Genomic DNA, 27631 nt, shown 5'->3' with positions numbered 1-27631 from the left:
ACTCACGGTGGGCAAAATTTATTGTAAAGGTGCATCTTATTAAACATCAATACATCTTATTAAACATTGATAAACAGTGCAAAACACACCTTTCTGTTCAGTGACCTCCTCTGTCTTTGGTGCAGGTGTCACTCATGACTCAGCAAAAATGTATAACGTCACTCTACACTGAAAACAGATACAAACCCTGTAGGTTAACTATTAGCATCGTATCAAACACTGATATTTACACAATACGTACAAATATTGTACACAAAAATGCAGCCGTTAGTGTGTCTGAAAAGCCGGGTTTCATCTGAAGGTTTAGTAACGTTGTGTGAAAACAGGCCGTGAAGAAGAAGAGGAGGAGGAGGAAGGAAGGTGTTTGTTTCATCTCGGACACACAGATTTAAGTGTCATGTTGTGCAAAAATACAGTGTCCAAAAGTGCGTCTATGTACAAATATGTGTGACTGTGTTCTCGTCCATATTCTGTAGAAAACATCCTGAGGAAGAAGCTGCTCGACTGTGAAGACAAAAACTCGCCGTTAAAGAGGAAAAACCTGCAGTTAATAAACCATCTATAAACCGAGCAGTCCGTGAGGCTCGGTGTCCTCCTGCAGGGGTGAAGTGCTGTCATGTGTTTGTTTTTTTTAAATGTCTTTTTCTGCAGTTTGTAATTTATTATGTTTCCCAAAACTCCTTGAAGCAAACTGTAACTTAAACTTAAACAAGCCAGAAACTGCTCTCTGTTTGCTCTAAAGTACGACTGAAGTGTTGTTGGGTCAAAAAAATCAAGAGAGTAGAATAATGAGAATAAAGTTGAAAAAAATAATAATAATTTAATAATAAAAAATAAAATAGCCCCCCAGAGAATCATTGAAATAAAAAAAAACTAATAATTGAGAATAAAATTGCAAATTTTACAGGGGAAAATTTGTAGTATTTTGAGAAAAGTTTTTAATTTTACAGGGAAAATTGTAATTTTGCCGAGAAAACTTCATATTTAGAGAATACAGTTGAAATGTTTTGAAAAAAGAGATTTTTCTTTTCAAGAAAATCATCAAAATATTTTGACAATTTAGTGTTTTGAGAAAAAGTTCTAGTTTTATGTAAAATTACACATTTTGAGAATGTTGTATTTTAAGAAAATGTTTTATATGGAAAAAATTGTGATATTTTGAAAAACAAGTTGGAATTTTACAGGCAAAAAATATTTGGAGAAAACATACATTTTGAAAAAAAAGCAGTATTCTGAAAAGGACATCTGATGATTTATTGGAAATTTTTAGTATACAACTAATATTTTCAGAAAGTTTTCATGAGATTTTATAAGAAAAATACGCAACATAAAATGCTAAAACTGTCTTCAAATAAATATTATGACTTTTTTTCTTGTAATATCCCTTTTTCCTCTACTTTTTTTCAACTACATATTCAAAATATTCTGATTCTTTTCTTAAGATATTTTCACTTTATTCTCAATATCGGAGATTTTTTTTTGTCCCAACAGTGACGTTAACGTTCTGTACTGAAAGACTGAAGTGTTGCTCCAACACACATTTACTGTTCATACTGTGGAAGTGACTGGACGGGCGTCAGAAACGCAACATACAGTAAACGTCATCAAACTGCTGTTTTTAACAGCGTCTCAGGTGGATTTTTTTGGTCCATAAAAAGTTCATCAACAGTTTCTTTTCTCAAGCAGGAGAAACTTTCATCGGTCTGTGTGGAAAAGCTAACACTTGATGCTGAGGTCTTCTGTCCATATTCTGAGATCAAATAAAACCTGAACACCTCGTTACGTTCATTTAACGAGCTGCTAATACGGTCCTCATTCACTGATTAATCCCAATCACTTCTAATTTAAGTCAACACTTCCTGCACCGATGAATTAAAAGCTTTCAAGCAGCTCAAATTACATATCGTAAGTTTTCAAATAGTTTCCCTCAGAGAGAATCAGGCCTTTATTTCTACTTTGTTCCCCAGTTAATATAAACTCTGGCGAGTATCATTCTGTACATGAGTTCTGGGTTTTTTCTTTTGGGTGGAAGAGCAATTGTTGAGTCCTTTGTCCCTTTTTTGTTTCTTGTTTGGGTTGAAATTTGATAAGTTTAAGGTGTCTGTGTAGTTACTGTGACTTATTAATAACACACAACTGTTATTTTAAACATTATTTTAAAACCAGCTTTTAGATGATGATTTACAGTAAGTAAAGACATCAGGTCCAGGTAGGTTTTCTTCAGCTTTGTTGCAGATCAGGTTGAAGATTTTAGACTTGTGATGCCTCTGAACTCTCTGGAGAAAACACACTTTCAGTCTGTGTTCCTGTCTCAGCTTGAGCGTCGCACTTTTATTTCCTGTTTAAGCGGCCGACAGATAAGTTAGTGGTGACTCCTGGAGACGGATACTGATGCAACATCCAGTCCAGCTGTTAGGATATTTTACAGCTGTTCCTGCAGCTCTGTGCAGACGGGCTGAGGGGCGGCGGCCGGATCAGTTTGGGCTTTTTCAGCAGCGTCCCTCCAGTCCTCTTGGTGGCGCCGTGGTGGGTGGAGGCGTTGGCAGTGACGGAGTAGGAGCGTCCGTGCATCATGCGGGCGTTGAGGCCGTTGGCCATGGAGAAGGACTTGAGGTGAGACTTGAGAGCCAGCGGGAGGGGGAGCTTATCCACCAGGTGGACCGGAGTGCAGGAGACGATGGAGCGACAGCAGAGATCCTGAAGACTCAACACTGACAGAGACAGAAAGAGTTTCAACATTCACTGTCACTCGGTTTCCATCTTTCTCTCACTTCTAATCTGTTTTATAGTTTTTTTTAATATATCATGACTTCTAAAGTTAGAGCTACAGAAACAGTAAACCAGACACTGTAGGAATCATTTAAAAGCAGAACAAAGAATAAAACAATGAGGAGTAAAACCCAAACAGGTTTGAAAGTGATTGGTTTTCTAATATATATTTATTTTAAAATACTGAAATGAACATATAATAATCAGAATAGTAAGAAGATTAGATTTACTGTCCAGGACAAGAGTTTGTTTTTCTCTCACTGTTAATGTAAAACTGTTGGATGATATTTCGTCCACATGGGGGCAGCGTCACATCAAAGGCTGCAGATAGAATCAGTCATGAAGGAAGCTGCTGTCCACTATTAGATGTGAGCAGTCACTTTATTACACTAACAATTTTCATCCCTCATTATTTTGATTTAATGTTATTCTTTTAAGTTTTTAACTTCCTGCTTCCTGCACCAGTGTTTGTTTACTTTAAATTCATGTATAGCTGAGTATATGGAGGTAAATTTATAATATGTGAATATCTTTGTGTACGTATCAAACCATTACGTTTTTTAAAATAAAATTTGTATTTTTAAAAAACAAAAAACAAATCATGTTCCCAGTCTGTAGTGTTCATTATAGTAGATTTTTGTCTCTTGACATAACACAGCATGTAATACAGTACAGTTCTATAAATATAATATCTGGATGTATCATAAAGACCAGTGGTGCTCAAATACAAGTCGCTACATGATGATATTTCATAACAAAACCTCCAGACTCACTGTATGTACATAAACAGCATTTCTATTAACATGAAATGTTTGATTTTACAATTATTCTGCCGCAGTCTTGATATCACGACTTCAGCTGGTTCAGTTGTTTATTCACTGTCGACCTTTTTTTTTTCTCGGCTAGTTTTGAACAAAACATTTTACTTCTATCTACCGGAGCTCCAACATACGACAACAACCTGCTAACTAACTGCAGCGACTGACAACTCAGAGACATACACTCACCGATCACTTTATTAGGAACACCTGCTCCGATGTAGACGCTGAGGTGACGTGATAAGTGATTCAGGTCAGGTTGTGGTTAAATTTTGTTCTGCCTACTGAGTCTATTATCTAGCCATTAACAGACTGACACTGTTACTGAATGCTGTAACTACAAATTATACAGTATATACTTTATATGATTTTAATTTCAAATACAAAATGTGCAATCACATGTATACATTTAATTCATTACTATGTATTTGAACAGGCTGTATATACTGTACATAACCACCTACTGTATGTATATAAAGTAACTTATCATGTTTTTATCCATTCAGTGTTTATTCCAGCACTATTTGTATCCTGTTTACAGTTATTGTATGTTTTCCACTTCTTGTTTCTATATGTATCTATCTATTTTTTTTCACCCACTTGCTTGTACATACAGTAATAATGATATGTTTATGTTTGGTTATCTTTGTTCGGCTTGTTGTCCTTGTGTTTCTTTCTGAGGACTGTCATGTGTGAGCACACTGAGAGCCACTTGAAGTCAAATTCCTCGTATGCATAAACATACTTGGCCAGAAAACTGCCGAAATTAGTCCACAGGATGATAAGTTGCTCTTTAAAGACACAGTGAAATGAAACATATATTTTTCAAATTCTAATCCTGTGTCCCTTCATACAAGTTGAAAAGAAATGGAGAAATATCAGCTGTTTACAATATAAACTGCTTTGCTGCACATGCTCAGTAGCGTCTGCCTTACACAGAACTACTCTCTGGAGACTGAAAACATGATGCTGTTTAGTCTTTGGAGCCGTTTCTAAACAAACTAATGTGACCAAACTCTTCATGATGAAGGAACATGTGACCCAGTGCAGCGCTGTGACTCACTGATGTGTTTTTAATAGTTTTTGGACAAATGAGGAATAAGATATATCAGGCTTTAGATACACACACAATACTTGTTAGTAGATCAGTTCATTGTTGGTTTGGATCCAAACATGAGGTTTTTTGACAAGAAGAAAAACAGAAAACCTTCCACATATATCTGATTCACAGTAACATGTATGTAACATGTATGTAACATGTATGTAACATGTATGTACACACACACACACCTTTGTTGGGCCTCCACAGCCGCTCCATGCCGTGTCTCATCAGGACGATGCGAGCGAGCTCGGTGAACGACTCGGTGACGTTGAAGTTGCACAGCGGGCTGACCTCGAAGAAGGTGACGCCCAGCTTCTCCGCGTACACCTGCGCCTGCTCCGTGGTCACCTGACGCTTGTACGCCAGGTGGAGGCGGTTCCCAACCAGGATCTTGGGCACGCCCGGGGCATGCTGGGTAAACAGGAAACAGAAAAGGGAGGATTTTTTTTTTCTACAAAAATCAGGCACAATGACACATTTTGGGCGTACATTCATATTGAACAGTATTAAAGACACAAAAGAAGAAAACATGTTATTACATTCAAGAAACAAAGAGAGCATGTGGATCATACAGGGACTGAATGATTGATTTGACTTGATTGATTGATCACTGACCTCGTCTATCTCTTTGATCCATCTGTCGATGCCATCAAAGGACCAGCGGTTGGTGATGTCGTACACTAGAATAACTCCCTGAGGAGCAGACAGAAACAAAAGATAAAGTCAGATCAGAGTGTTTTTATTAGGAAAAGCAAGGGGAAAACACTCCAAAGCCTCATGGGAAGTGTAGTTCTTCTCCCGCAGCGTATTAATTTATGGTTCAACATATGATTGAACTCCAGATGTATGCGTAGGTCATTATCAGACTGCACACATAGACACTGAAGACTGAAGATCAGCTTTCAGCCTCGCTGTGGTGGTGGTGTCACTGTTGCCATGGTGATATCTCCTCTTCTGTACCCACTAATAGCCTGATGAGTGATGACAACAACACAACTTTATTCAATGGAAAGTGGGAATGAAACAAAGAGCTCTGTGGCAGTTTGATGTGTGGGATGGATTTCTTCACACACCTCTCACAGCTCAGCCTGTCTGAGGGTCAGAGCGACGACACAAAGACAAACTCTGAGGAGCTTCAGTCCAAGGAAATAAAGGTACACTATGCAAGTGTACCTTGCTTAAAGAGCAATGTATAGACTCATACAACAGTAATCCCTCTACATCATCACTAATGACCCACTAGAAGTGTGAGGCGGCACATTTATCTGCAGAGACTCTGCCTGTATTTTCTTATTATTTTGCTCTGTTTGGGATGTTTCTGGGCGCCAACCTTTGGGCAGTGGGTGTGGAGCCCCCAGCCAATAGTAGTGCACAGGGTGTGAGGTCAGGACTGGTAGCATAGCAACCAGGTTACATCACTGTCTCTGTGTCTCTCCTCAGCTCCGCTCTGTCTCTGTGTCACAGATGTATAAAGAGCAGCAGGTCTGTGTGTCTGCTTGAGCGAGGGCAGCGCTGAGCAACACACACACAGAGCAGAGAGGCCACAGCGGACAGGATGAAGCTCTGCGTTCACACAAAATCCGGTGATGTAGTGTCACACCTCCGCAGTGTTGTGCGGAGGTGTGGGTGTGTTTATTTGTGCTTTAGAATGTAACCACCATTAAACAATCAGAAAATAACGTTTCATTTCCCTGCTTCTTTCTCACCAGCACCGCTCGCTCTCTTCATTCACTGTCGAGCTCACTCTACCACCGCTGCTCTCTCTCTCTCTCTCTCTCTCTCTCTCTCTCTAATCAATCCCTCCAGGAAATTGTAATTTTGCTATAGCAATAATTAACATAAATTCAAGAAATTGCTGCAATAATTTTGAAAACTTGCAATTTTGCTAAATTACTACAACTTTTATGATGAAATAGCCAAAATCAATTGTGATCAACTTGTGATTTGGACCAATTGTCATTTTTTGAACTAACTTACTAATAACTTGCAGCATCACGTTGCACAGGAAGTGATTACATATGACTCTCCACTGGTAGTAGTTTTTTAAAAATCACATTATTTTCCTTTGTGTATAATTTTTTCCAAATTCCCTCAATTTCACTGCAATAAGAACACATAAAACATCATAAATTGTATCACAGTTGCTGCAAAATCAAGCATTTGTGGCTGCAATAATCACAGAAAAACTCCTGGAGGAGCTGACTAACAGGTAGAATACGACACCTGTCCAGAGGTGACCAGTGACAGACTCTCACACAGCAGATTACCTGTGCTCCCCTGGAATAAGATCTGAAAATGGTGCAGAATCGTCCCTGACCAGATGTGTCCCTGAAAACCACACAGAGAAACAGGGTCAGTTTTATGATATCAGGGTCAAAGGTCAAGCTATTTCACTCTAATGCTAAAGCTGTAACTTTATTTATATAGCACACGACAACTTTACACAAAACAAACAATATAAAGTAAGACTAAAGAATAAAGTCAGGATAAAGACATCAGACAGATGCAGGTCTTTGTTCTTTAGATATACAGAGGAGTAAAGCAGTCTGTTCTTTGAAGGCTAAAATATTTGTGCTTTTAAAGGGATAGTTCGGATCTTTTGAAGCGGGGTTTTATGTTTATATATGTTTTTATTTTTGGACTCCACTAGAGAAGCTTTGCACGGTTCTTGTTTATCTTATACTGGCCCTTTATGTAGCCCCTCAGTTCAGCCTCCGTCTCTAACAGGCAGTTTTAGAGTTCTCCTGTCTCTTCAAGGCCCGCCTCCTGATGCAGGCCAATCTGTTCTGATTGGCCTGCTTTCAGCCTATCAGAGTCGTGTTAATTTGCTGCCGATGCAAACCCCACATTTCCATCTTTACTGCTTCAAATTAAAAGCTTTTAAATGAGTAAATAATGGTATTTATTGTGAAGAATTTACAGGAAATGAAACGTGTTCCTCACTGAATTAGCAGAGCTTCATTAAAACCAGTCTACACAACAACATATAGAGATATTTGTAGCTGTTTGTTGATTAGATCAGATAGAAATAATAAAAGGAGGAAGAGTACAAGCAGAAACAGCCACAGTGATGATGATGATGTTTGATGAAGAGCTGCAGACGACCAGCACACCTCCAACAGGTAAACTACTTATTTTACTTTTCCCTGCTGTTTAATGGAGTCATGGCTCGTCGTGGAAAAACAGCATAATGTTAGCGGAGCAGAGCGGTGAACTGGCGCGCTGTGTGTAGAGCAGATGACCAGATAAAGAAATCTGTCACCAGCCGACGTCAACTCGGCCTGAAAGTAGAAAAAACTGATGTAAACCGAGCGTTCAGAGCAGTCTGAAGCCGCTGCTTTTTGCTCACAAGGACGTACGTTTACCTCGTTATTTGACACTGTGCCATGTTTATGACTGAAAATAAGGAAAAGCATGACAGGTCCCCTTTAATCCTTCTGTGCTACAAAAGACTTAAGATGAAGCAAGTCGAGAACAGTTGATCCTGACATGACTTGACTTGTTGGTTTTGACTCGGAGCAGCCAAACCTTCACACTTTGTCTTGAGAATCTGCATCATGAATGTTCCTTTTTAAATTCTTTTATTAAAAAACACACACGTTCTATTGCATTGTTTTGTATGAAATGTGTTATATATTGTAAATAAAGTTGTATTTTTATTATTACTGTTTTGTAATGACAGTTTTCATTATGGAACATATCTCTGTACTGTTGAAGTGAATATAAGATGAAGGTAAAACTGTAAAACTGCCACAATCATAATAAAACCTCTTTGAGTGTGAGTTCTCCATGCTGTCATACTATCCACCCCTTTTAGAAAACATGGGACTGTATGTTTTTTTTATTACAGAGTGAAAAACAACAGAGGCGTTCTCCAGGGCTGAATACCAGAGCAGTGTTTTGGTTGGCTCACGAGGACGCTGGCTGGCCGCCGGCCTGCTGCTTCTGACCGGGCCAGATAGAAGGCAGCTGCCACTTTGCAAGTCAGGTGGTCCAACAAAACAAGATAGATTCATCGTGAACTGATAGTGAGGGACTCCATCTGTTGTTATCAGCAGGACCGGACTCTCAACACCAGTGTTATTTACAAGAGTCAGTATAGAGAGAGACAGTAAATGATCCCTAACAGGAGTTATCTGTGTTGTTGTGAAAGTGACGGTGTTCATGAAACTGTAGCATCAAGATAATACTGAGATAGCAATATAAAAATACTCCATTATATACATGAAAAATCCTACTGCAGTAAAAGTACATAAGTATTATGAGCTTGATGTAGTTAAAGTACTGCAGTAAAAGTACATAAGTATTATGAGCTTGATGTAGTTAAAGTATTGCAGTAAAAGTACATAAGTATTATGAGCTTGATGTAGTTAAAGTATTACAGTAAAAGTACATAAGTATTATGAGCTTGATGTAGTTAAAGTATTGCAGTAAAAGTAGTGGTTTGGTCCCTCTGACTGATATATTATTATATATGACATCATTAGATTATTAATAGTGAAGCATCAGTGTTAGAGCAGCATGTTACTGTTGTAGCTGCTGGAGGTGGAGCTAGTTTACACTACTTTATATACAGTTAGCTAGTTTAGTCCAGTGGTTCCCAACCTAGGAGTGGGGCCCCTCCAAAGGGTCAGCAGATAAATCTGAGGGGTGGTGAGATGATTAATGGGAGAGGAAAGAAGAAAAAACAAAGTTCTGATACACAAATCTGTTTTCAGTTTTTGGACTTTTTCTCTAATCTTTGATTTTTGCTGAAATATTGGATCATTTGAACATTTATTGAAATGAAAGCATGTGAGAAGTTTAGAAGGAAAAATCACTATTTGGTGGAGCTGTTAACAACTCATAGACATGTGAAATATGACCCCGACTACACACTGCTTTTTGTAAGACGTCAAAAGACAAAAAGGTTGGAAACCACTGGTTTCATCTTTAACAATGTGTTGTATTTTAAAAGCTTGTTATATTATCCATTGTGTCGAATCTTCATCTGAAAAGTAACTAAAGCTGTCAAATAAATGTAGTGGAGTAGAAAGTACAATATTTCCCTCTGAAATGTAGAAAGTAGCATCACATGGAAATACTCAAGTAAAGTACAAGTACCTCAGTATTGTTCTTAAGTACAGTACTTGAGTAAATGTACTTGTTACCACCGCTGGATGAATTTACTCAAAGTGTGTGTAGCCAGAGGAGGAAGAGGGTGTTATTAACACACACACACACACTCAGAGACACACAACAGAGCTAAAGCGTCTCATCCGCTTAAACATCAAACAAAGTTTCAGATTAATAATTTAATATTGACTCGGCTAAAAGCAAAACCGCTCTAAAAATACCTCTGAGAGGCCCGGGAGTTTAGAGCTGCAGCTGAGTGTGTTTGCAGAGCTTTAAGTGCACCATAATCCCACCCACAGCTTACTTCTCTGAGTGAACCGGTGCCTCTTTTAAAACATGGACGTCCATATGTTGTACATGCTTTCATGTAGCAAACATTGATCCTCAACCTCTTCTAAGGAAAGATAATATAAGCTGAGGTCTACTGTTCAGAAATACAGATCATATTGTGTCAACATCCTCAGCTGTGAATTATATCCTTTTTCTGTTGCCGTGCCAACAATCTATCAGCTTTATCTCCTAATTCAAATTTAAAAGTCTTGGAACTTGATTCAACAATTGGGACTTGGTGACATCACGCCAGTAAATGGTTTTTGCCTCTCAGGCCATATAAAGGCTGCACTAACCCTCTGATTGGTGGAGGTTGTCGGAACCTGCAGACACTACTCAGGGCTGAAAAATGTAGTGTCTTGTTCAAATGTGATTTTTTAACCCTGTGAGCAGCACAAACTAAAGTCTAGAAGCAGAAATCTTCAAACCTGGACACATAAAAACCAACACTATGAGTGGAGACTAAAGAAAAGATAGTTTACTGCAGAAACCAACAAAAAGAGATACAAGACTCCGGATGAAAGAAGGAGTTTAGAGACTCAGCCAGCTGCTGCCAACACGTCTGCCAGAGGCTGTGTCACCTGAAAAAGCCTTTTATCAAGTCAAAGCAGCCTCACATGCTTCCTGTTTATTTTTGGTCCAAAACTCTCTGCTGACTGAGTTACACCAAAACCTTTTTAACACAATCAGCCTTTCTGCCGCTGATCACATGACCTCAGAGAGCGTGACGAGGGAAACGGAAACGACGGCTCGTACCAGAGCTGCAGCTTGACTCTTCTCCCGTCCAGGAGGATGGTGGTCGTCTTGTAGTCGATTCCTGAAACCAAACAAATAATAAACTCATGATCAATAAAGTGAAGAAGAGGAGGAGGAAGGTTATCTGTGGAGTACATAAAAACATTACAAAGGAAATGCAGCATAAACATTAAAGGCAATTAAAAAGTTTTAAATTTAAGTAGCAAGATTAGAGTTGCTACTAACGATTATCTTCATTATCAATTAATCTGTTGTGATCAGTTTACTGTCACAGAGACTAAAGAAACCAGAACATATTCACATTTAAGAAGCTGAACCAGCTGAACTCAAAACACTTAATCAATTATCAAAATAGTCGGTGACTCATCGATTAATTGTTGCAGCTCCACAAAAATAAAAAAAAACAAAGACATGAAGACTTGATAAGTGAAGAAAATCATGTCGAACTGAAATTAAACTTCATTTCTGTGAAGACATCAGAACGTCTCCTGGATGTTTGCTTTGACTGCAGTTATTTGATCAAAATTGACAAAAAAAATAGCAAAAAGAATAATTTTGTTTATTGCAGTCGTATTCTCCTCGCTATAGCTCCTTAAGACACTATTATATCTGCAAGTTATGATTAAAAAACCTTTCAAACAACTGTGACTGTTCTTCAAAGCGTGTAGGAGAAACTACGGTGGCCACGAAACTCATGACAAGTGCAAAAGGTCCTCTCTAGAGCCAGTGTTTGGTTTGTCTGTTCTGGGCTACCGTAGAAACATGGCGGTGCAACATGGCGGTGCCTCTGTAGATATAAAGGCTCATTCTAATGATTCTTATTTTCAGGTGATTATACGCTAATTAAAACATACTTATGAAGATTATATTCCATTTCTGCCAAGTCTGTTCCGCGAGACGCCGCTAAATTCTACACATTTACACCTTTAAGTCAAAATGTCAAAATGTCAAAATTACAGTAAGAAAGTCTCTAAAACTTTAAATAATCTTAATGTCTAAACTGGACTCAGTTTGTAACTCAGACACACTTTTTTTTACTCAGAATTGAATCGTTGTGAAAACACTTGTGTTAGTTGTTTTGTTTTTGTTTATGTCCTGTTTGTGTGTGCGCCATCTGTGGATGAGTCACGGCCGCTGGGTGAGATCCAGAGCAGATTTCATCATCTGTCATCTCCTCCCTCCGCTCTGATTGGACTTAAATTCCTCATGTTGACATTCTCAAAAGCACAGTGCATCATGGGTAAGATGAGGAGGTGAGGAAATTAAAGAATAGAGGAAAAAAGGAAAGAAAGGAGAAGTGAGAAGGAAAAGAGGAGAGATTATTGCCTCTTTTTCTTTCATACTCCTCCTTTATTTACATGACATTCAATATTCAAACCAACTAACAGTCAAAAAGCCACAGAAGAAGACTGAAATTTGGGGCAAAAACAGCACATTCCTGTAATAAAATTCCCTAAATCCTAAATAAATCCACCTGCCTTGAACTTCAATTAATTTTTTTGTGTGGAAACGCTGGAAATATCACACAAAAAAAAGTGTTTCCTGTTGTCTGAGGTCTAACAGTATCTGTGTGGATAAAAATCAAATGTAAACAGACTGAATGAATGAATGAAGAGCTGAAAACATCAGATCTGTGTGGAGCGATGATGAGGAGACTGTAACCTTCCTCACATCAATACATGAAACTAACAAAAACGTCATATTTCCATCATGTTTTCCATCGTTGGAGCTTTGACTGTCGCTCTTTTAATGACGTCATCCTTGTCGTGTCTTCTTCTTCTTCTGGAGGATTAGTTTATCTGCTGATATTCACACAACTGGAGAAAATTCTGTGAAAATTTGGATTACATTTGGATGTAAACTTGACTGATAATTAGGGATGCACGATGTTGGATTTTTTGCCGATACCGATATATGCACATATTTTTTTCCAGATGGCTGAGGAGACTATTATGCATTCAAGCATAGATTGTTCTAAGTATGATCAAGAAAGACAATATATGAAGGAAGAATTTAGGAAGACTGGAGTTCAGGAGCTCAGCATTAAAACTTTAATGAACCTGCCCAGTGGGAGCAGCAGTAGAGTTTTCTTTGAGTTTATTAGACAGACAGGATTAATGTGTAGGATTTAATCTCTGGTCCACACTCCGGAGCAGAAGGTGGCGGTAATGCACCTCATACGCTGGTTGACAACCGCCGTTATAAACCAAAAAGAAGAAGATAAAGTTTTTTATTTTTCAAACAGAGTGGTACATCCTGTCAGCCGAGGTGTTTCCTATCTGTGCAGCCGAACACCGCAGCACCTCGATGGACTGTTTAACCCTGACGGTCCCGGTGTTTCCTCCCCAGGCTCCACTTCACTCAGATGCCCGTCAGACCCGCTGCTTCTTCCCACTTTAACCTGAATAACAGACTGGGGCTCAGTGGTCCAGTTGGATCCACATGGAGAGCCGGCGCTAACCTTAGCTGGGAGACAACTGTACGGGGGGGGGGGATTTTTTTATAACTCACCTGTTTAAATTTTATTAAGCCTTAAAGTTCTGCATAATGAAGGACATGGCTGCTTTGAGTGACAGGTCCGCCAGCCGCTAGGTGGCTTGTTTCAGCCGTTCGGCCCACCTCTTTGCCCGTTTTTGATTGGCTGGGAGTTAGGCAGCGTCACTCACTGCCAAGATGGTGACGGCCGCAGCGGCTCACTTTGAGCTTCAAAACCGCTCTTCAGAAACCAACGGGTGACGTCACGGTAACTACGTCCATATTTTTATACAGTCTATGTTTCAAACGCGTTAAAAATAAATTCCACCAATGAACTGTTGACTCACCTGTTAACTGAAAACCATCCAGGTGGTTCAGATTTTACCAACAAAACTGTCATCAAGACAAACAGTGTTGAGGAATCTAAAATTTTAAACACATTTTGGTTTGTTGACACTTTTTTGTTTACTACACGATTCCATATGTGTTATTTTATAGTTTTGACGTCTTCAGTTTTGTTCTACAATGTAAAAATAAGATGCTGTTGCAGATAAACTCACCAAAAACCTTAAAAAATATCAGCTTGGCTTGATGCCTCCTGTTTAAACACTAAGAAAACAAAGTCTCCATTAAACAGCAACAGAAACCTTTGAATGTTGGAATTAAAGATGAGCTCATTGAACTAACAGAGGAAATATTTAGGGATATTTTTAGATTCTCAGTTCAATTTCAAAGGTCAAAAAGATTTGTGAAACGATTAAGGCCAACCTCAGCTGTTTTAAGATGATAAGAAACTGCTTGACATTTGACTGTGCTGCTGCTAAATTCAGTGATATTCTCACATCTGTCCTGTGGTTTAACTAACTGGTCCCAGGCCAACCAGTCAGTAATCAAATCCAGAGAGTCTTTACAATCAGGCCTTGGGAATCTTGGACAAATAATCTACTATCATTGCTGCATTTTAACTAAATATGACTAATATATTTCATTATGTAAAGCTTGTGTTTAAATGTTTAAATATTTGCTCTTCAGCCTTTCTGCAAATACAAAAAGAGACTAAAGAGCTGCAGCAGATCCACCGGAGCAGCAACTGCACCTGATCACTTGAAATCTGCTGCAAACTTCCAAACTTACAAGGCAGCAACCAAATCCTGGTTAATTCAGCAACAAACCTGTACTCACGTCTACTTTTCTGTAGCTATGTTACTACTGAACATGTGTTTTATTGTATCTCGCTGTACTCAGTCTGCCTTCTTTTTACCTCACTGTTTTAATCTCTTATTTTCACAAAAGCCCTTCTAGGAACGAGTGTTGCAAATTAGCACAGATACCTGCATCGGATAGCTGCTGTCAACATCAAATAAACCATAAATAATAAATATAGAAAAACCCTTGAAATGAGTAGGTGGTTCCAAACTTTTGACTACATACACGTGTCATATTAATGCTTATTCTTTATTATATTATAAGCTATCCCTACACTGGTTTAAAGAGGGATTAGAACCAGCAGCCTCTCAGCCTCCATCCCCACTGTTTCCTCTGACAGAAGATTAAGAAAAGTCTCATCACCGCTGGAGGCTTCCAACCAAGACGGCCGAGGATTTATTTACTAAGAATTTCAAAGATTTGTACCAACGCCTGCCAGCTTTACACACACACACACATATACACACATATACACACACATACAGAGGTCAAAACCAGTTATTCAAAACATCCTCTGCATGGCCGTCCTGTTTCTGTGGGCGTCAACTCTTATTCTCAGCTAACCGACCTCTGTCTCACACACTTGATTAGCTGTTAACATCAGGCTGCTGTCACACGAGTTCCCGGCGGGAACAAAAGCAGCGTCTCTTTTATAACAGTAATTATCAGGAGCTGTCTGCAAGTAACCACACTCTGCTGTGACGCCTCGACAATGGCTGCCAAGTGCACACACACACACACACACACACACACACACACACACACACACACAGGGTTACATATGTTATGTAAATGCTCTTGACTGCTCGTTGCTTCGTCATGCAGAAGAGCTCAGAGGGACTATTAAACACGAGTAACATGAGGGAGAGATGCTGCCTGAAGGCCCCACCGCCATCACCCCTCGTTTACCTGGTGCGGTTAAACCAATAAAATCTGATTTTTCAACTAAAGGTGACGGCTGAGTCACACCAGAAAGTGGCACAAAGGGGTTCATCTGCGTGTCGTCGTGAAATAGGCGGCGGCGGCGGCGGTGTGATCTCGGTGAGGTAGAGGATATTTCCAGGGCTGGTTGACAAACGACTCATGAACGGGGATTCTTTAGGGGTCCCCAGAAGTCAGGTGCTTTCCTCCATTTAGGGCAAACTCCCAGAAACCAATTTGACATAAAATGTTAAGATAAGATGAAAAATAAGCTGAGAGGAAGAGACAGAGAGACTTCAGGTGTATTAGAGCAAAGAGAGGAGGTAGATCTGAGAGAACAAGATGTGATATAATATATGAGTTATTCTGGGAGAAATGCAACACACCAGTACAACCTACACACACACACACACACTCTCTCTCTCTCTCTGTGTCTCTCGTTCTCTCTCTGACATGCATGATACATGAAGCATCTTGGGAAAGTGCTGTTGCATAAGAGGTTGGAACAGTGAGGGTTTGTTGACAGATGTCAAAACAGTGAAGCAGTGCAGACTGTAGCAGCCTTGTCCGTCGTTTCTATCAGTAATAAATATTAACATTGTACTCATCAAGTTATGTGCCGAGATTTGGGAAGACGGAGAAATTGGTGTTATGGGGCAAGTGCTTTAGGTTTTTAGCTATGTTAGCGTAGCGACATGGCTACATGTCGGTCAGTCCACCATGTTGGTCCAGACTGAAATATCACAACAACTACTGGATGAATGGTGACATTCATGCTTCCCAGAGAAGATGAATCCTACTGACTTTGAAATTTGGTTCACATTCTCCAGAGGATGAATTATAATACCTTTGAACTCTTGACCTTTCATCTGGCACCATTATCTAGTCAAAATCAGCATGTTATTGTTATTGTGAGCATGTTAGCTTGCTGATGCATGGCTTTAGACTCACTAGTTTGACTGCTGGACCATTTTTGTTTATTCACCCCAAACAGCCATTGTGTCAATGGTATAGTAGCTAAGCTAGTTAGCAAAAGATGCCCCTAACCCCCCCAGGAACAGCGACGGGCTCTGAAGCCTATTTGACATAGTGGCCAAACCGTGTGATTACAACTTCCTGTCTGTCACATGATTCACTGTGGTCCAAAAAGTCCTTCTCTCCCCAAACACAGTCACTGGAAAAGGAGCGGCTGTAAAACGCTGAATAAATGTTTCTGAGCAAAATGATTCATTTTATTATCAGAATTTAATCCGATAACATTTGTTAAGTTGAGAAGAGCTGCACGATTAAATTATTTCATCTCCATTCAAGTGAACGAGGAGCCAACTGGAAGTCAGCGGAAGTCTCTACTGAGCATGCCCAAAAATCAGGAAGCATGAGCAACATCTGGATCATTTCTTTACAACCAGAAGACAATTTTTTGGCTTAATGTGCCATTGAAAACCTTTGATAGGAATGAACAGGGTGCCATCTGTAAGTCTGGTATCCAGTTCTTATAATCCATCCATACCGACTGTGTTTCTGTGTGCTTGTGTTCAGTTCAGCCTCTGACTGACCTGAGAACTCAGCAGAAACTCACAGTTCTTTCTGTTATTTCCCTCCAGTCTCTCTCATTACTCCTCTAGTTTCTGTACGTTTATGATGGCATCAATTCACGTATCAATACAAACCAACCCAGGTGAATTAGCTGCTTCATTGACTTTCTTTCTGTCTCGACACACCTGTAGTCTTGTTAAATGTTGTCCTGACGGTCACTGTTTGCAGTTCAAATGGTTCAAAAATGAATTTGAGACATTTGAGACATTGTGTCATTGTAGTTAAATGTCTTTTTATATGTTCTGTGTTTCTTTTACATTTTGTCTTGATGTCTTTTATGTTTCATGTTAAGCATAAATTGCCTTGTTGAGATGTGCAACACAAATAAACTTCCCTTGCCTGAAATGTTGTGGACAAAAAGTAGAGAATCGTTAATATCAGAACCTCGGTGCAACTCTTTCACATCTGTTGTTAGAACTCAGTTATATGTATGAGAATTAACGAGATGCTTTGAGCTAAACAGAAAGAACTGAGCCGTCTAGCATCGTGTTCAGCTGTCCCTCAAATAACCTTGTATTTGTCTTCTTTATATCCTCGCTCCGGGGTTTTGCTGCTGTCACTCTGTCCATCTGTCACCTCTCCACCATCCGCCGCCACCTTTCCTCACCTCATGTCTCTCTCCAACAGGCTTCCTGCTTTCAGTATTTGAGCTCCTTTTAAAGGACCAGTGTGTAGGATTTAGGGGGATTTACTGGCAGAAATGGAATATAATTAGTTTTAATTAGTTTATAATCACCAGAAACTAAAAACTGTTGTGTTTTTGTTACCTTAGAATGAACCCGGCATGTTGCACCGCCATGTTTCTCCTACATGATTGAAAGGGGAGGAGGTTTCAGTTGGTTGCAATCTGCAACTTCACTGCTAGACGCCACTAATTCTACACACTGGTCCTTTAAAATCATTTGTCTGACTTTTTATTCTTTTCACTTCTTCACCACACAGTAATTAAATCACATCTGATGTCTAACAATTATATATTTGCACAGAAAACATCAAACCAAAAGCAATTTCAGACTCTTGCTAGAAATTACGCTGTTCTGTGATGTCGTCCAAACACCAAACTGAAATGTTTGACTCCTCTCTCTCTCTCTGTGTGTGTTTGTCATGTGTTAGCCAAGGTCATCATCTGTATGAGTGAGATCACACATCCAGAGGAGTGAGTCAGCCTCTCCTGGCAACACCAACAGCATCTCCACTTTCTTCATCATTATACCCCCACCGAGCTGCTCTCAGCGTGATCGAACACAAACACACAAACACACACAAAATCACACAACACCACACCCACTACACGTTTATCAAGTCTTCCTGAGGCTCGACTCTCGAAGCTTCGGCAGTTTACTGGCGGTTCTGTTGAGAAACTGGAAGAGTAGAGTGTTGTAGTAAAATTACACAACACCTGAAAAAATGTTATGAAAGAGCTGCTCATGGACAGTGATGGAAAAATAACTGAGTACATTTATTCAAGTACAGTTTTGAGGTACTTGTACTTTACTGGAGTATTTCCATGTGATGCTACTTTCTACATTTCAGAGGGAAATATTGTACTTTCTACTCCACTACATTTATTTGACAGCTTTAGTTACTTTTCAGATGAAGATTCGACACAATGGATAATATAACAAGCTTTTAAAATACAACACATTGTTAAAGATGAAACCAGTGGTTTCCAACCTTTTTTGGCTTTTGACGTCTTACAAAAAGCAGTGTGTAGTCGGGGTCACATTTCACATGTCTATGAGTTGTTAACAGCTCCACAAAATAGTGATTTTTCCCTCTAAACTTCTCACATGCTTTCATTTCAATAAATGTTCAAATGATCCAATATTTCACCAAAAATCAAAGATTAGAGAAAAAGTCCAAAAACTGAAAACAGATTTGTGTATCAGAACTTTGTTTTTTCTTCTTTCCTCTCCCATTAATCATCTCACCACCCCTCAGATTTATCTGCTGACCCTTTGGAGGGGCCCGACCCCTAGGTTGGGAACCACTGGACTAAACTAGCTAACTGTATATAAAGTAGTGTAAACTAGCTCCACCTCCAGCAGCTACAACAGTAACATACTGCTCTAACACTGATGCTTCACTATTAATAATCTAATGATGTCATATATAATAATATATCAGTCAGAGGGACCAAACCACTACTTTTACTGCAATACTTTAACTACATCAAGCTCATAATACTTATGTACTTTTACTGCAATACTTTAACTACATCAAGCTCATAATACTTATGTACTTTTACTGTAGTAAGATTTTTCATGCAGGACTTTTACATGTAATGGAGTATTTTTATATTGCTGTATTGGTACTTTTACTCCACCTCTGGTCATAAATGTGGAAAAACAAATTGTAAACAAGCATTTGGCTTTTCTTTGTGTGCCTCATTTGTGAGTAATTATCAACAGCCCGTCGAATATATAAAATAAACTGCGAGAGTGTTTGTGTGCATTTTTGTGAGCTTGCGTCTCCGAGATGTAATCAAGGCTTCCCCATGTGGTTTTGGCCACCACAGGCAGCCTGTAATAGCAGCTCTTTGCCGGAATGCCTGCAGCCTCCATGGCGTTGATTGTTCTAGCAGTCAACCCGCATTTTCACCGCAAAACTCCTTGGCAGAGAGACAGCGAACCACAGCTATGTCTCCGTCTCCTGTCATAACTCCTGTTGAGGGAGATGACCCAGAAACAGTAGACATCAAGGCTTCGCCGCTACAGTTTTCCATCAGCTGAGCCAAACTGCCTGATGTGGGGGAAACCGAGTTGTCAATGACTGGTGAGGAAACTGTCTTCCATCCTCAGAAAACCCAACAAGTATCTCACATCGGCCCAGTGAGTCATATTCCCCTCGACTGATACATCAAACACAACACAAACAACTCATCACAGATATATCTCACATCTCCTCCGCAGTTCAGGCAAGTTCAGCGCTTTGTTAGATCTCAGGAGCGCTTTGTTCTAGAAATGATTGTCGTGTTCGTAACAAAGCTGAGAAGCTTGCTAACTGTAGCTCACTAGGTCAGTCTTCAATAACTCTTTATTAAAGGACACATATTCTGCTCATGTCCAGCTCTATATTTATATTCTGGGGCTCTACTGGAATATCTTCGCATGACTTCCAGTTAAAAACTCCTTATTTATCTTCTACTGGTCCTTTATGCAGCCCCTCAGTTCAGCCTCTGTCTGAAACAGGCCGTTTTAGCTCCTGTCTCTTTAAGGCCCGCCTCCTGATGAGCCCACTCTGTTCTGATTGGTCAGCTTTCAGGAAGCTTCCTTCGGCTCCAGAGGCTACGTAAACAAACTATAGTAGCAGGATTTCACTTCTTTTTCTCCTTCTTTACTCCAAATGTCAACTTCTCAAATCCATCCGTACATGTTGGAGCTGAACAACACATGGAAACACCTAGCAACCACCTTAGCAACCACCTTAGCAACCATGGCTACAGAACAGCCATTTATGAGCATGTGTGAAGAGCCGACATCAAGTTGTCAGCAAGTTAGAAAAAAACGTCTGAAATGAAGCATTCAGCGCAGGTTGAAGCCCTGACTTTTGACTTGCAGGCAGCATTTCTACATACGTTCACCTCAAGTTTTGGACCTTTGACCATGTTTAACATCTGACATCAGAACAGGAAATAAATACCTGAAAACCACTAAAAGCAGAATATGTCCCCTTTAAAGGAAGAGTTTGACATTTTGGGAAATACTCTTTCTTGCTGAGAGTGCGATGAGAAGATGTTAGCCTAGCTTAGCATAAAGACTGCTAGCAGGGGAAAACCGTTAGTGTGTCTGTAGTAAAGTTAAAAATACTATAACACGTCTTAAGCTCACTGATTTATAAGCTGAGTCTCATTTGTTTGATCTGTACACAAACAGAAATGTAAAAACTACAGTTTGTGGTTTTAGAGGAAGTTAAGTGCTGAATTATTTCTTATTGAACACAGTGTATCCTGCCGCCGAGTACTTCTCTGCGGCATCTTTGCTCTGCAATAACCAAATTTATGAATGTTATCAAACTAATATTGGCCAATATATCCTTGATGGGTTTTTTAAAATCTTAATTTTATGTATCAGCCAATAAAATCTGAAGCTCTGGTTCAGTTTTCTGAGCTCTCCTCGTCTATCCGGGATCATTCTGATGTTTTCCTGCATCCACAGCGGCTATGATGTCATCCCTGACCTTTGAACCTCCCCACTCATGGCTGTTAGCGGTTATGTCAGCAGTCTGAGGCTTTTTCCTGCTGTCACACTGAGTCGCTCTGGATGTCAGCTGAATGCCTGAAATATTAAAGCCGCACCAGCCGAGATTTATTTTCATTTGAGAATCCACTTATCTTATCAGCGCGAGTCACAAAGTGAAGCCATGACAGAGAGCAGCGCCGCAGATTTAAACCCTGCCGTCGGGTTTGTCGTCCGCAGAAAGAGACAGTTTACAGTCAAATCCAAACGTTTTTTTCTGATCTTCTAGACTCAGCGGAGTTGCATCTTCTCCTCTCTTGTCCGCAGACTAAGAATAAAAACACACGACATCATAGCTTCAGGGTTCAGGGTCGCTCACAAACCTGAAGTTGATCAGACAAGTTTTACCCGCTCTCCATTCAAGAGCAAACACAGAGAGCACAAATTACTAAGTTGAGAACTCTTTTTTCATGTTGCAATTATTGAATTTAATCATAACTGCAAAAGGTGACGAATATTAAGAGATTACACACAGAGAGAGACAATAAACAATATTTTTAACAGCCCCGTTTGAAACAACAGGTTGTACATGTGATTATGTAACTAAGTGGACACAGTCACTGTTGCTCAGAAGCTTCAGACCTCCAACATGGCCGCCAGAGTGTGAATTACATCATCCGTAAGCTGTGAGTGAAGCCTGAGAGCATCGACACGTCCAGGACCCCCCCCCCCCCCCCGCAGGGAGCGAGTGAGTCATGAGCAGCTGCCTGCCAGCCAGCGTTTATTAATACCACACACACACACACACACACACACACACACACACACACACACACACACACACACACACACACACACACACTATAGCAATTACGAGTGACAAAAGAAGATGATGGCAAACGTTATAAAAACACAAAAAGGTTACTGGGGCAGCATGTTGTGAATAAAAAAAAACATGTATGAATCGTATTTGTGGAATATTATGTCATATTTATGTTTTTTACAGTTTAATATAACGATTATTTTCATTATTGACTGATCAGTTTTGCGATTAAAAATAGTGAAAAAATGCCATTTACACTTTCTCAGAGGCCACAGTGATGTCTTCAGTTTGTCAGGTATTCAATTAACTGTCATATATGACAAAGAAAAAAAGCAAATCTTAACATTTAAGAAGCTGGAACCATCAAATATTTGGCATTTTTGCTTGTCAAATGACTGAAGTGATTATTTGATTACCAAAATAGTTGATACTGATTAATTTTCTGACAACTGATTAATCAACTACTCGTTGCAGCTCTGGACAACAGGTGAAATATGTCTTTTTGCCTGATTTATTAGATATAAATCTGCCTTCTGTATAAACAACACACGAGTAGTTTCGTAGTATTAATTAGTAAATCGTTACTAGCACCAGAAAGTTAGCAAACGACACATAAAATAAACTCAAAATTATTATACACAAATAAATACTATTAAACTACCTTGTTGGCACTTTGGACTGGACCTAAACTCCCATTATACTCTCCCCACTAGTCCTTATTACCTGTTCATCTCCCTGCGCTCCGTGTTAAGTAATAATCTTGAAGATTTTCATTTAAAGGATCAGTCTGTAGGATTTAGCGGCATCTAGCAGTGAGGTTACAGATTACAACAAACTGAATACCCGTCCTCCTCTCCGTCCCCTTCCAAGCGTGTAGGAGAACCTACGGTGGCCCTCTCTGGAGCATGGCGGGCTCTGTGGAAGAGGACCCGCTCTCTATGTAGATATAAGGTAACGAAAACACAGTGATTCTTATTTTCAGGTGATTAAACACTAATTAAAACATACTTATGAATATTATATTCCATTTCTGCCGAGTCTGTTCCGCTAGATGCCGCTAAATGCTACACACTGCACCTCTGAATAAGTGTCTGTTAAGTCACTATCTATCGCTGAATGAGGTCACACAGTGGTTTGCACTATTACAAACCGGGTGTCAGTGGTGACAGTCACGAGGTGCACAGTTAGTGATGCGTTTTCCTTCAGCCAGCAGTGGTTGGTCCGCCAGAGAGGTAGGCGGAGCTAACGCAACAGACTCGCTCTTCAACTGGAGGCGTGGCTGAGGTGCCGACTGCCAGCTGATGATGTCACACAGGCGACACTGTTTGGATCTCTGGGAAGTGAGGTCCAAAAACACACCTGCAATTACCGCTTATCGCCATAGGTGCCGCCAAAGACAACGAGACAGAGATCTTTGAGATTGTTACTTTAATGTTACTGTGCTGTTTACCTTTTTTGTTACCTTTTTCACCGTTAATGTCTGTAAAGAAATATAACAAATACATTTATGAATACAAACTTTACACTTATTGGCATTTAACAACATTGCACTGGGATCATTTACAATAAATGTCGAAATTTGGACAAAAAAACAAAAAACAAAATGCAGGAAGCCCATTTCTGCCAGGTAGCCAATAGAATAAGTAAAAAAAAACAGTTATGAATGTAAAAATATATACATTCATGTTAATAATTAACAATATGATAGAAGTCAAGTCAGAATTGTGATAAAAATTATGATTTTTATGTAAATGTCACAAAGACAATCTGATGACCAGAAATGTTTCCGTAACTCTTAAAATACGACACAAGTCTGATCTGAATGCTGTCAAATGTCAAACCTTTTTCACTTGAAAACATTAATTATCTCAATCTTCATCTCTGATGCACAAAGTCAAAGTAAAATCAGACAGAGAAAAGCAGCAAATCCTCACATGTGAGAAGCTAGAACTAGAGAATGCTTTTTTTTAAAAATATTTTACTTACACAATTAATTGATTATCAGAATAGTTGCTGATTATTTTTCTTTCAATCAACTAATCATTGCAGCTCTACAAAAGAGGCTGAAAAATATTCAAACAACCAGCAGCATTAGATATAAACCTGCACTCTGTAAGCATGACATTAGTCTCAATTACTCTTTAAAAATAATTATGTTGCTTTTGACTCGTTGCGTTTAGGAGTGTGAAATTAAATGAAATAAAATGCAAAACCTTTTCTGTTACATTATGTTTTGTCCTGCTGTTACCAACAGTTTCATGTTATTGTGTGAACAATAAAATCTGACTCGACTGACGAGAAAATGTTTCTGTGTGCCGAGTTTTCCCACAACTGCTGAGACGAGCTCGGACACGCCTGAGATCTCAACATCTACAGATGTTAGACTTCATTCAGCCTGCAGACTGTACACACACTGTACACACACTGTACACACTGTACACACACTGTACACACACTGTACACACACTGTACACACACTGTACACACTGTACACACACTGTACACACACTGTACACACACACTGTACACACACTGTACACACACTGTACACACTGTACACACACTGTACACACTGTACACACACTGTACACACACTGTACACACTGTACACACACTGTACACACTGTATACACACACTGTACACACACTGTACACACTGTACACACACTGTACACACACTGTACACACTGTACACACACTGTACACACACTCTACACACACTGTACACACACTCTACACATACTGTACACACACTGTACACACCATACACACACTGTACACACTGTACACACACTGTACACACTGTACACACACTGTATACACTACACACACACTGTACACACTGTATACACTGTACACACTGTACACACACACTGTACACACTGTATACACTGTACACACTGTATACACTGTACACACTGTACACACACACTGTACACACTGTATACACTGTACACACACACTGTATACACTGTACACACTGTTTACACTGTACACACACACTGTTTACACTGTACACACACACTGTTTACACTGTACACACACTGTACATGCTGTACACACTGTACACACTGTACACACTGTACACACTGTACACACACTGTACACACACTGTACACACACACTGTACACACACTGTACACACACTGTACACACTGTACACACACTGTACACACTGTACACACACTGTACACACACTGTACACACTGTACACACACTGTACACACTGTATACACACACTGTACACACACTGTACACACTGTACACACACTGTACACACACTGTACACACTGTACACACACTGTACACACACTCTACACACACTGTACACACACTCTACACATACTGTACACACACTGTACACACCATACACACACTGTACACACTGTACACACACTGTACACACTGTACACACACTGTATACACTACACACACACTGTACACACTGTATACACTGTACACACTGTACACACACACTGTACACACTGTATACACTGTACACACTGTATACACTGTACACACTGTACACACACACTGTACACACTGTATACACTGTACACACACACTGTATACACTGTACACACTGTTTACACTGTACACACACACTGTTTACACTGTACACACACACTGTTTACACTGTACACACACTGTACATGCTGTACACACTGTACACACTGTACACACTGTACACACTGTACACACACTGTACATGCTGTACACACTGTACACACTGTACACACAAACTGTACACAGTGTACATGCTGTACACACTGTAAACACACACTGTAAACACTGTACAGCTCTGAGAGGCAGGTGAAGAAGAAAACAAAAGAATGAATAACCTGAAGTCGTTATATTAATCAAAGTGGACATAAGACCCTGACCTTCAAACCAAAGCACCCACCCTTCAGTTAGATGTTGTTCTCTGCTCTGTACAGAGTTTGTTTTCAAAGTTTCTCTGAGCTCACCTTAAATCTCAGTTTAACACCTGGATGCACCTGCAGGATTTATGACATCACAACTAGTTTGGAGCCAATCATGGTCCAGTATGCAACACTGAGAATGGACTTCACAGTAAAGGAGGAGAGATCTTGTGTCCAGCAGGAAAACTTTAGAAATCAACAATATTTACAGTTAGAGTCAGAGATTGTGGATTTTTACGTGAGGGAGAAGGAGGAGATGATGTTTTAAGGATTTTAACGGGGTAACTGAACTGTTTGTGTGTAAACACCATATTAGACACAAATTATTACTCAAAACAGTCTTTTTATGTCTTAAAACATGTCTGAAGGGGACCTGTAAGTATGAAAAGTGAAAGTAGGCATCATTTTAGAGTGTTAATGATTTGATGTTATTAGATTATTATCATTTATGCATCAACCTGTAAGAAGACTTTTCAACAGAGCAAATTTTGAAGCAAATTTTAACTGGTTTACAAAGTGTTGGGTGTTTTAATCTAAAATAATGCATCGTGTTTTATTTGTTCATCAAATGTTTTGTTTGCTCTCTCTGAAATGTAGAGGATTAGAAGTGTAAAGTAACATAAAATGGAAATATGGTACCCAGGTAAAATACTTAACTACTGTACTTGAGTACATTACACTGGCAGACACACTGAACCCCCCAGTCTCCCCAGTATGACGATCTAATTCCCTTTCATAAAGAAGGTTTTCCAGTTAAGAGAGTTGTTTTCATGCTGTGTGTGTGTGTGTGTGTGTGTGTGTGTGTGTGTGTGTGTGTGTGTGTTATGATGAGAGCCTCTTCTGTATTTGAACTGTCACTTTGTTTGCTCCATGCTCAGTGGTTATCTGATTTGGAGTCACGCTGCTCGCGTTGCGTAAACCGTGCGTAAAAACAGGAAATCCGTGCGCGTAAACCTCCAAAATAACCTGGCAGGTGGGTTTGGGTCCAATAAATGACCTCCTCTCCACACACACCCTCACTCACCCATGTTGTATCCGTACGGAGACTCGGTGGCTCCGTCCTGCAGGCTCGCCAGGATCTCTCCCTTCCCGACATCGCTGTCTCCCACCAGCAGGAATTTGAGCAGAAAGTCGTACGCCCTGGCCGGGCTGCTTCTGTGGCTCATCCTCGCGGCAGATGACAGCTGCCGCGTCCCATCATGAGACGAGACTCGGCAGCATGTAACCCTCCTCCTCCAGCTCTTCCTCCTGTAAACACCCCGGTCCACAACGAGAAGAATGCAAAGAGACGCGTAAAGTCCAACAAAAATAAATCCACGATCTCTGCGCGAGACTCTGCGCGTGTTTACATGCAACAAACAGTTTGGTCACCCGGCTCAGATTGTGTCCAGGGAGCTACAAGTGTCCAGCTTGAACCACCGACACCGACAGCTATCAGTGGACGCATCTACTGTTCCGTCTGTGCCATCCGCGCGCACAGGACGCGCCGCGCTTTTACGCACCAAGATAAAAATCCTCCGCAGGCGGTTCAGCTCGGCTCCTGGAGTTCGGACTGAGGAGGAAGAGCTGACGGATCTCTGGCCTCCCTCCCTCCGCCTCCCTGCTCCAGTGGAGGTGGT

At 40.0% G+C, this 27631-nt stretch overlaps 1 protein-coding gene across 1 annotated transcript; it reads right to left on the bottom strand.

Annotated features, from left to right (window-relative positions):
- Positions 1–2: 2 nt before the first annotated feature.
- On the bottom strand, positions 3–27631 carry LOC137171870 (ras-related protein Rab-40B-like). The gene is made up of 6 exons (XM_067576056.1): positions 27037–27631; positions 10891–10951; positions 6957–7017; positions 5305–5382; positions 4878–5100; positions 3–2711 (listed from the first exon to the last, which is right to left on the bottom strand). The coding sequence occupies exons 1-6, from the start codon at positions 27176–27178 to the stop codon at positions 2413–2415; spliced, it is 864 nt and encodes a 287-aa protein (XP_067432157.1). The 5' UTR covers positions 27179–27631; the 3' UTR covers positions 3–2412.

The sequence above is a fragment of the Thunnus thynnus genome, chromosome 20 (genome assembly GCF_963924715.1).
Source record: "Thunnus thynnus chromosome 20, fThuThy2.1, whole genome shotgun sequence".
Taxonomy (NCBI): Eukaryota; Metazoa; Chordata; class Actinopteri; order Scombriformes; family Scombridae; genus Thunnus; species Thunnus thynnus.
The sequence above is the reverse complement of the archived record's forward strand: the minus strand, read 5'-3'. Positions and strand labels throughout refer to the sequence as shown.

Coding starts and splice junctions, on each gene's coding strand:
- LOC137171870 (XM_067576056.1), bottom strand. CDS start 27,178: ATGAGCCACAGAAGCAGCCCGGCCAGGGCGTACGACTTTCTGCTCAAA. Junction 7,018..10,890: donor AGAGTCAAGCTGCAGCTCTG/GTACGAGCCGTC, acceptor TGTGGTTTTCAG/GGACACATCTGGTCAGGGAC. Junction 2,712..4,877: donor GCTGTGGAGGCCCAACAAAG/GTGTGTGTGTGT, acceptor TGTCTCTGTCAG/TGTTGAGTCTTCAGGATCTC.